At 42.9% G+C, this 11,604-nt stretch overlaps 1 protein-coding gene across 1 annotated transcript; it reads left to right on the top strand.

The window, feature by feature from the left end:
• Positions 1–995: 995 nt before the first annotated feature.
• CCDC185 (coiled-coil domain containing 185) lies at positions 996–3,446 on the top strand. Its single transcript, XM_067715233.1, has one exon. It carries the CDS (start codon positions 996–998, stop codon positions 2,901–2,903), a length of 1,908 nt encoding a protein of 635 aa, XP_067571334.1. The 3' UTR covers positions 2,904–3,446.
• The last annotated feature ends 8,158 nt before the right edge of the window (positions 3,447–11,604 follow it).

The raw sequence follows: 11,604 nt of genomic DNA, 5'->3' as shown, positions 1-11,604 counted from the left end.
CACGGCCCCTCTTCCAGTCCACTGTTCCAGAATTTGAGGGTCAGGAGAGTTAAGTAACTAGCCCAAGACCACACAAGTGGAAAGTGGCAGAGGAGATTGAAACTCAAGTTTGCATGACTAAATCCAGTGCTTTTCCCATTAGCCCTGGGTGCCTCAACAAGAAAAATTAATCTCACAAAACTGGAGAAAGAGGAAAACAACAATGTGATTTCGGCAAGCTGTCCACTGATGTTATTTCAGAAATGTGCACTTAACATTCATATTTTGTCAAAAGCAGTAATTGCCATATTAGGAGAAAACAAATTAGTTGTTCTCTCTCTCTCTCTCTCTCCTCTCTCCTCTCTCCTCTATCCTCTCTCCCTCTCTCCCCTAAAAGTTTAAAAAGTACACTTTGGGCTTGCTAACTTAAAAGGGCAGAAGGATGGTGCAGTGAATTAATGTGCTTCCACGGCCGCTTCATTTGCATACACTGCAGAGGCGCAGAGACGCAGGGACCCCTGACTAAAGGACTTCCCCGCTACATTCCATTCTGGGGGTAACGCCTTCACCTGGCTACTTTTAAAATTCTGCTACTTTAAGGTGTACAAATGCGAGTTCAAATTCCTGCCTGAAACACCGGTGGGGGTTCACTACGCACCCTCAGCTTTAAGGGTCACCCTGTCTTTCTACAGCCTCTCCCCCCTCCCCCTCTCCTTCCCCTTCCCCTCCCCTCCTCCCCCTCCCCTCCTCCCCCTCCCCCCCATTCTCCTCCCCCCTCCCCTCCCCTCCTCCCCCGTCCTCTCACCGCTCGGGCGCTAGGAAGTCCCCAGTGGGCGAGGGCCGAGGGCTGCGGCAACGGCGGTGGGGGGGGGGGGGGGGGCGGAGGTGCATTGTTAAGTGGCCACAGCGTCACAGGCGGCCCGGACCCCCGGGATCCGAGGGCGGGGCGGGTCTCCGCAGCGACCCCGTGAGGTCCCGGGACCCTGGCTCAGACGCTGGGAGCGCGGGGAGGGAGCATGGAGGGCTTCGGCCGCTTCTCCCCGCGGCCTCACTCGGACCTCTGGGAGGCCCCGCCGCCCCGCAAGGAGCGCGCATCCTCGGCGCGGCTGGGCGGGTCAGGGCCGCAGAGCGAGCAGGGCCTGTGCTCCCGGGCCGGGACTCCCCGAGAGGGGAGCGAGGCCGCGGCGCCCTGGCCGCACCTGCTCTACTCGCCCATCCCGCGGCCCCGCCGGCGCCGGTACCCGGACTTTCCGCCTGAAAGCCGCAGCCTGACCGACGTGGCCCGGAGGCCCCCGGACCACGCCAGGAAGCACCGGCCCCGCAGACGGCGCCTGGAAGACGCCTGGGGGGAGGCAGGTACCAAGCCCCTGGAGCAGGGAGGCAGCCCGCCTAGCCGGGCCTGGCAGCAGCAGCAGCCCCAGCTGCCACCGCAACAACCTCAGCCCTGCCCTCACCACCCTCCGGCCTGGGGAGATTCGCCCCCACCTTACCCGCAGGGAGCTTACACTCCCCCGAGTGGAACTTTCAGGGTAGAAAAGGTGCAGAGCAGAGACCAGTGGGCAGTGCCGGCCTTCAGAGGTCTCGGTCGCTGGTCCCTTTCCTCGGTTCACACGAAGAAGTGTTCTGTGCCCTCCAGAGAGTTCGGGACGCAGTCAGGTTGCGTGTACATCCAGGAAAGATACCGTAATGATCCAGGGGAGTCATTAGCCAGCCAGTACTCCCAGCCCTCGCTCCCCAGCAAGGCGATGCACAACCAGCATACCCAGATCCTCAAGTACAAGCTGGAAAAGGCAGTAATGTCCTCCCGGGACCGGAAGATTGTGGCCCTGGTGCTGACCTGGCTCAAAAAGGCCCAGAGGATGCGGGAGCTGCAGCAGCAGGCGGCTCTAGCCTGGGAGGAGCTAAAGCGCTCAGACCAGAAGGTCCAGTTGACCCTAGAGACAGAGCGCCAGCTGCTGCTGCAGCAGAGCCAGGAGCAGTGGCAGCAGGAGAAGGAGTGGCACAAGGCTCGCCTGAGGCGGAAGCAGCGTGTCCGACAGCGGGACAGGCAAGCGACCTACACGATCCGGCAGGGGAGCAGGTGGAAGGCGCAGCTGGAGGACCAAGACAACCAGCGCCAGGAGAAGCTGGAAGGGGTCCCCTCTGAGACCGAGACCAAGCACGGGAAGCAGTACCAGGTGCAGCGCCTGCAGGAGCACGAGAGGAAGATGCAGGACCTGCGGGAGCAGAACAGCCTGCAGCTGCAGAAGAGGCTGAAGCAGGCCTGTCTAAAGGAGCATGTGCACACCACAGAGGGCCAGAAAAAGATCCAGGAGACCAATCTTAGCTCCCTAGTCAATTACCAGGCCCGGAAGGTCCTCATGGACTGCCAGGCCAAGGCTGAGGAGCTCCTCAGGAAGCTGTCCCTGGAACAGAGTTCCCAGTGGTCCCAAGATTTTCCCCAGGGCCTGATTAAGGAGCATCACCGGGAGCCGAAGGAGAAGGTCAGGGAGGAGGAGCAGTGCCAGCAGGTCAAGTGGTGCGCGGAAGAGCCCGAGGAGCAGAGGAAGGAGCACAAGCGGCTGTCCATGGAGCTCGCGGACCAGAAGATCCTGCAGACCAGGAGTAACGTCCACAAGAATATCGGTGACAAGGTGCAGCACATTCGGGAGCTCAACATCCTTCGGGAGAAGAATCATCACATCCTGAAGCTGAACGCCGAGAAGGAGGAAAAGTGCCACATCGAAGGCATTAAGGAAGCCATTAGGAAAAAGGAGCAGAAGACGGAGCAGATCTCGCGAGAGAAAGATGCAACCTTCGGTGAATTCCAAAAGATCTCCAGGGCCTCCGGGACAGACAACGTGAGAAAGTTTGCCAACAACTTCTTTGATCCGATAGGGCGGGAGGCCCAGGTTCGAGCTGGGCAGCAGGGAAGAGGCCACTGAGAACCTGACAACAAATAGCTTACAGCCCAGGCGGCTAGAAAGAGATGTGGCAATGTGATTCATTTTATAATCTGATTATAATTGAGCATTCATTTTTTAAAAGTACATAAAATAGCTGCAATTTCCTCTGATGAACTAGGTTATTGATTCATTTGGATGGTTGAGAGGGTTGGGGTAGAAATTTGGAAATTTTAAGAAAATTACTTGCCTTTGTACATTTGGATTTAAATAGAAAATATTCATTTAGTTCTCAAGTAATCTTAGAAGCATATGTCAGACACATCTTTGAGGAACCAAAGGAAAATCTACAGTGGGGAATACAGTTCTGTGTCATGAGGTAAGTCTTTCCCTGTCCCAGAACTTATGAAAGTGTGAAGTGTAATGTACCTGTCATAAGAAATCTCCAAGAAAAAAAAGAGTGTGTGGGGGTAGGGGTGGGGGGAATTTCTGTAAATAAGTATATTTGGGAACACAGCATACTACAGCCCCTCTTGGGATTTCATAATGCATGTGAAATTTTTAAAGGCTCTGAAAAGTCTGGCAGTAAAGACACATTTGATTAACCTAGTGTTGTTTACAAACCACGGAACTCTTTTTTTTCTTGGATCTTTCCATGGGATTGATGTTCTGTGAAATATTTTTGGAAACAGCTCTCTGTAGACCCTCCCAGGCTGTACTTCTTTGGCCTACCCTTCCTGTGTTAATAGGAAATATTTATAATTCCTTTAGCACTACTGATTGACTGCACCACCACAGACATGCTGTCCAAAAGCTCACTGGAATCTTTTGGTCCAATTCTTTTTTCTTTCCCCCTTTTGGTCAGTCTCATCCAGTCTTTTGGAACAAAATTCTATTAGAGTCCTTCTCTTCCCCTCTGTTTCTCCTCTGTCTCTTCTGAAGGAGATATGTGATGTCATTCTGTCTACCCACATGTGTCTAATTAACCTAAACAGTCTGAACGAATGGCTAAGCATGACTCAGGAACACGACATTTAAAAAATAAGGAGCCAGAAGCTAAGTAGAATTTAACCCATCACATCTCAAAGTCTCTATTGAAAAATTCTAAAGGTGTTCTTTAAATGCCCCTAATGTAACATTTGTCTTTCAAAAAAAAAAAAAAAAGAGAAAAGGAAGTAAGCCCCACTGGAAGATTTGTGTCTTCTTAGTGTTTTTGAAATGACATGAAAGGTGACCTGGCAAGGGGTTTTGTCCAAAAGTCAGTGTGAGATCCATATTCTCATCTTACATAATGGAAACTGGGCCCACTTCCCTGCCGTAGTTCCCCTCTGTCTACTGTCCCCAAAGAGACCTACTCAGGCCCTCACTCCTTTGCTCAAAAGTAGAAAGGCCCGTACATCTTGGCTCAATTTCTAATCTTATTATTTTCTTCTCTTCACCCAAGCTAATGCTGTTCTAGCCAAATGCTGTGTACATTCCCAGCATTCTAGGAAAGTGCTTAAAATATCTCAGACAGACGTCCCATGAATCTAACTCTTCCTCTTGACATAGGTATGTGACTTTGGGGAAGTTACCGTCCTGGGCCTCAGTTTCCTCATCTGTAAAATAGAATTATATTTCATACTTCAAAGGGATGTTGTGAGGGATGATTAAAATCATGTAAGGTGTCTGGCATAGTGTCCAGAACCTAATACACACAGTAATTAATTAAATTAATTAAATATTGCAGTAATTAAATATTGCAGTTGTTATTATATTACTGGCTTTCCATTTTTGCCAATTCCATTCTCCCTATCTCACTGCTTTCTCACCAGCTGCCTCCTCTCATCATACCCAAGTCTGATTTTTCTGAGGTTAGCGCACATCCTGCCTCTGGTATGAAATGTGGGGCCTCCCTGGCTGCTCCATCTCAACATCAGCCTTCTTTGACAAGCTGCTCACTTTATGGTTTATTGAGCACTTAGAAATTGATGCTTCGTTGGCATATCCATTTTGGAATCCCCATCTTGGCCTCCAAGCTGGACTGCATGCTACTTAAGGCCAGGGTCATTATACCCATGCTTAACATGGTGGTCAATATATAGTCAAAAGCCATGAAGCATGATATTTTGATCCTATATCCATATCCCATGCCTTTACCCTACTAATGTTCTTTGCTCTTTGCTCCAAGAAATAAATACAGACTTTCATTCTTTTATCCAATTCTTTATGAATATTACTGGTAGAAATAATCAATACAGAATAAGACTGATAGAAGATGAAGTACATTTACTTTCCCCTATTTTTCCCTTAAAAAAAAAATATTCTATATATACATATATATCCCCAGTATAAATATATATATATTTTTGACCCCCACCATTACCCATGCCCCCAAAGACCCAGTGAGGAGCCTAGACTTTTACCTTCACCAGGATGTAATAAGGAGCTCCCACCCTGGCAGTGTCAGTTGAGACCACTTGGGGAGCCTAGACTTTCAACCACTACTGACACCACCACCACCACCACCACGATGCAGTAACAGGGCACCCCTCTCTCTCCCTACTGAGTGGTATCAGATAAAGCCTAGTGGAGAGGAGTTTTGTCACCCTCAATCAGTAACACCCCTCTGGTGTCAATAGATGTCATGTGGGGAGCAGTAATGAGGCACTCTTAGCCCTCCCAGCCAGGGAGGTATCAGTGGAGGCCTAGAGGGGAGCCAACGTCCCCACCTCCACCCGGCAGTGGTGGAGAGAGCCCCCTCCCCCCCACTTAGGTGGCAATGGAGGCTGAGTGGGGAGCTGGACTTGTACCCCTGCCTGGCAATAATAAGGCTTCAACCTTCTTCCCTTTCTAGAACAGTGTGAGAGGAAGCCAGATAAAACAGCAGATCCAGTCTTACAATACTCAGAATGTCCAGGTTTCAGTCCAAAATCACACTTCATATCAAGAACCAAGAATATCTTGAACTGAATGAAAAAGACAATAGGTGTCAATGGGAGGATGACAAATGTTAGAAATATCTTAAGTTCTTAAAGAAGCCATGATAAAAATGCTTCAACAAGCAATTATGAACACACTTGAAACAAGCAAAAAATAAAACTGTCTTGGCAAATAGAACGCCTCAAAAAAAAAATACAAGATATAAAGAAGAACCAAATGGAAATTTTAGAACTGGAAAATACATTAACAAAAATAAAAAGCTCAGTGGATGAGCTAAACAGTAGAATGGAGGGGGCAGAAGGATCAGTGAACTGTAAGACAGAACAATAAAAATTACCAACTCTGAGAAATAGAAAACTACCAAAAAAAAAAAAAAATTAGCAGAGCCTCATGGACCTGTGGGACTATAACAAAAGTTCTAACAGTCACGGCATGTCCCCAGAGGAGAGGAGTAAGAAGGTAGGGCTGAAAAAGTGCTCAAGGTAATAATGGCTGAAAACTTTTCAAATTTGGTAAAGAGCTAACCCTACCTGTTCAAGAAGTTGAGTGAACCCCCCAAAAGAGTAAACCCATAGAAATCCATAAGACATATCATAGTCAAACTTCTAAAACTGAAGAAAAGAAAATAATTCTTGATCAGAGAATGAGAAAATAAGCCACAGACTGGGAGAAAACATTTGCAAAAGAGTGGCTATATTAATATGAGACAAAGTGCACTTCAGAGCAAAAAATTACCATAGACAGGAACATCATAAACTTACAAGAGAGTCAATCCACCGAGAAGACACAGTTCTAAACATCTGTGTATAAACAACAGAATTACAAAATATATGAAGCAAAACCCAGTAGAACTAGAAAAAGGAATAAAATCACAGTTGCAGCTGGAGACTTGAACACCCTTCTCTCAACAACTGATAGGACTTCTAAAAAGAAAATCAACAAAGATACAGAAAAACTTAACACCATCAACTAACAGGATCTAATCAACAGTTGCAGAAAACCCTGGCCAGCAACAGCAGAACACACATTCTTTTCCAGCGCTCATGGAACAAATAGCAAGAGAGATCATATCCTGGTCCATAAAATAAACTCAAGAAATTTAAATTACTGAAGTCATACAAAGTGTGTTCTCTGACCACAAAAGCATCAAACTAGAAATCAGTAACAGTGATACCAGGAAAATCTCCAACAGTTAGAAATTAATCAGAACTCTTCTAAACAATCCCTAAGTCAACGTCTCAAAGGAAAATTTTAAAAATACATTGAATTTGGGCTTGCCTGGTGGCGCAGTGGTTGAGAGCCCGCCTGCCGATGAAGGGGACGCAGGTTCGTGCCCCGGTCCGGGAGGGTCCCACGTGCCGTGAAGCGGCTGGGCCCATGAGCCGTGGCCGCTGGGCCTGTGCGTCCGGAGCCTGTGCTCCGTGGCGGGAGAGACCACAGCAGTGAGGCCTGCGTACCGCCAAAAAAAAAAAAAAAAAAATTGAATTTAATTAAAATAAAATGTCAAATTTGTGGGACACAGCAAAAGCAGTGCTGAGAGGGAAATTTATAGAATTAAGTACATTTAAAAAGGCAAAAATCTCAAATCAATAATCTAAGCTCCCACCTTAGAATAACCTAGAAATAGAGCAAAACTAAACCCAAAGCAAGCAAAGAAAATCAAAGAACAGAAATCAATTCAAATAAAATTGAAAAATTCTTTGAAAAATTCAATAAAATAGACAAACTGCTAACAAGACTGCTAAAGAAAAAAGAGAAGACACAAATTACCAATATCATGAATGCAACAGCAATATCACTACAGACCCTGAAGACATCAAAAGGATAAGAAGGGAATGCTATGAACAACTTTACACAAAGTTTGACAGCTTAGATAAATGGACCAATTCCTCCAAAAACACAAACTACCACAACTCACCCAATATGAAATAGATCATTTGAATAGCCCATAATCACTCATGAAATTAAATTCATAATTTTAAAACTCTCCCCCCAAAATCTCCTGGCCAGATGGTAACACTCAAGAATTTCACAAATGCTTAGACAAGAAATAACACCAATTCTACACAACCTCTTCCCAAAAAATGGAAGAGAAGGGAACACTTCCCAATTTATTTCATGAAGTTAGTGTTACCACAATACCAAAACAAAGACAGTGTGAAACAAACAAAACCTGCAGAATAATGTCACTCATGAATATAGATGTAAAAATCCTTAACAAAATGTTAGCAAATTGCATTTAACAGTATATAAAAAGAATTATGCACTACAACAAAGTTGGATTTATTCCAAGACTGCAAGGCTGATTCAGTACTTGAAAATCAATCACCATATTAATAATCCAGCACATTAGCAAATTGAAGAAAAGCACATGAACATATAAATCAATACAGAAACAGCATCTGACAAAATTCAACACCCATTCATGAATAATACTTTCAGAAGAATAAAAATAAAGGGGAACTTCCTCAACCTGATAAAGAGCATCTACAAAAAAATCTACAGCAAGCATTACACCCAAGTGAAAGACTACATGCTTTCTCCCAAGATTGGGAACAAGGCAAGCATGTCCTTTCTCACTGCTCTTATTCAACATCATGCTGGAAAGCAAGAAAAGAAAATAAAAAGCATAAGATTGGAAAAGAAGAAATAAAACTATCCTTATTCATAGATGACATGATGGTTTATATAGAAAATCCAAAGGAATCTATGTAAATCTTCTAATAAGTGAGTTTAGCAAGATCACAGAATACAAGAGCAGCATACAAAAATCAATCAGATTTCTATATATTATCAATGAACACATGGTCACTGAAATTTAAAAATACACTACCATTTACAATAACTCAGAAAAACACATATAAATCTAATAAAACATATATACGACTTATTTGCTGAAAACCACAAAATGCTGATGAAAGAAAGAAGACCTAAATAAATAGACCTACTCTCCATGGATTAGAGGATTCAACATAATAAAGCACAGGGATATCAGCTCCGTGCTTTGTGACCACCTAGAGGGGTGGGATAGGGAGGGTGGGAGGGAGGGAGACGCAAGAGGGAAGAGATATGGGAACATATGTATATGTATAACTGATTCACTCTGTTATAAAGCAGAAACTAACACACCATTGTAAAGCAATTATACCCCAATAAAGATGTTAAAAAAAAAAAAGATGTCAATTCTCCCCCAACTGATAAACAGATTTAGTGTAATTCCTCTTAAAATCTCAGATTTTTAGTAGATATGGACAAGGTTATTCTAAGATGTATACGGAAAGGCAAAGGAACTAGAAGAGCTAAAACAATTTTGAAAAAGAGAAAGTGGGAGGAATCAGTCTGCCCAGTTTCATGACTTATTACATGGCTGCAGTAATTAAGACTATGTGATACTGATGAAGATATAGACACATACATTAATGGAACAGAATAAAGAAATGAGAAATAGACCCACAGAAATATGTCCATTTATCATTTTTGGCAAAGATGCAAAAGCAATTTGGTGGAGAAGGACAGACAGCTCAACATAATACTGCTGGAACAAGTGGATATCTACAGGCAAAAAGTAAGGAAGTAACAGAGGGACAGAGACAGAGGGAGGGAGGGAGAAGGGGACGAAGGAAGGAAAGATTTCAACCCAAGTCTCACATCTTATACAAAAATTAACTCAAAGTGGATAATGGACTTAAATGCAAATTGTAATACAATAAAGTTTTCAGGAAAATATCTTCAGGATCTAAAGTTAGGCAAAGAGTTCTTAAACTTGACACCAAAAGCACAATCTATAAAAGAAAAAATTGATAAATTGGACTTTATCAAAATTAAAAACCTTTGCTGTGTGAAGGAATCTGTTAAGAGGATGAAGCGACAAGTTACGGGATGAGAAAATGCAAGTTTAAACTATAATGAGATATCATTATTCACCTACTGAATGGCTAAAATAAGAAATAGTGACAACACGGAATGCTGGCAAGGATGCAGAGAAACTGGATCACCCAGGCATTGCTGGTGGAAATGCAAAATGGTACAGTCACTCTGGAAAGCAATTTAGCCGTTTCTTCAAAAACTAAAGATGTAACTACCATATGACACAGCAATTGCAGTCCTGGGCATTTATCCCAGAGAAATTGACTTATGTTTGTACAAAAACCTAAATATGGATGTTTATAACAGTTTTATTCATAAGAACCCAAAACTGAGTTAACCCATATGTCCTTCAACAGCTAAAAGGTTAAACAAACAGTGGTGAATCCATACCATGAAATACTACTCAGCAATGAAGAGGAAACAACTACTGATACACACGACAACTTAGATGCATCTCCAGAGAATTATGCTGACTGAAAAAAGCCAATCCCAAAAGGTTACATAGTGTGTGATTCTACTTATATACCATTAATGAAATGACAGGATTTCAGAAACGAAAAACAGATTAGTGGCTGTCAGGGATTCTAGATGGGATGGAGGTGGAGGCAAGTGTTTGTGGCAATAAAAGGGCAACATGAGGGGTTCTTCTGGTGAAGGAAACGTTCTGTATCTTGGCTGTCAATGTCAGTATCCTAGGTGTGATGCTGTGCTATAGTTTACAGGCTGTTATCAGGAAAAATTGGGTAAAGGGCACATAAGATCTCTCTGTCCTACTTCTTAAAACTATGTGAATCCACAATTATCTCAAAAGATTTCTAAAAACAAAATAAAACTAACATTATTTATTGCTGGAAAAAAATACATTTTTGTTGGTGACAAAGAACGTCAAAACCTGAACCCAGGAAAACTAGATTTAGTAGAAATTTATTAACACAAAGTAAACTCAACAAAGGCTAAAACTGAAAATAGTAACAGTTGTTACTGACTAAAAATTGAAGCACATTTTCTCTATACATGTATCTATGTATAATTTGGCCTGGAAAAATTGAACTTGGTAGAAATAATTCCCGCAACAGGAGAAGCTGTAATTGGTCACATTTGATATCGTCAAGAACACTGATAAATAAATGCAACTGGTCTCAATGCAAAGAAGTTTCATAAATTGAAAACAAAAATAGAAAAATTTGGAAGCAATGACTGTACCATTTAGAAAACTGATCACAGAATTGAATTGGCTTAAAGGAGTTTGTGTTAGAAAATACTCTCTCAATGAAAACATAATAGCCTTAGTATTCTGACTTAAATATTTGTATTCAGTACTTAACAGATCAAAACTATGGGATCAAAACATCCTATCATCTAGCCCAAACTTATGAAATGTTTACTATGTGCCAGGCACTTGACATACACTAGACACTTTTACATTCATTTATATCCTTTTATTTTATAACCTTTATAACATAAGTTAGCTACGGTATTTCACAGATGAAGAACTGAGGTTTACAGAGATTGATCAAGATTTCTGAGATGCTGCTGCTAGTAAGTGGTAGAGCTGGGATTTGAACCCAGTTCTCTCTGACTCCCTATGCTGTTTCCATACATTACCGGCCTTTCAGTGATGAAAAGGAAATATACCATTGTGATTATAACCCAGACTCTGAAACCAGACTATCAATGTTCTAATCTAATCTCCATCATTTAACTAAGAGGGGCATTGGGCAAGGTTCTTTACCCATCCATGCATCTTTTATGAAAATCTGTAATTATCTTTCACCCCATTAGCATTACAAGAACAAAATGATATGGTTATTTCAAAAGACAGAGAAAACACATTCAATGAAATTCAAAACATCTATTTATGATTTAAAAAATTAACTAGCTCAGAATCGAAAGGGATTTCCTTAATCTGATAAGGGGAGTCTAACCAAAACCTACACAAAATTATTTTTAATGG

Source organism: Pseudorca crassidens, chromosome 2 (genome assembly GCF_039906515.1).
Source record: "Pseudorca crassidens isolate mPseCra1 chromosome 2, mPseCra1.hap1, whole genome shotgun sequence".
Taxonomy (NCBI): domain Eukaryota; kingdom Metazoa; phylum Chordata; class Mammalia; order Artiodactyla; family Delphinidae; genus Pseudorca; species Pseudorca crassidens.
This window is presented reverse-complemented; position numbering and strand designations above follow the sequence as displayed.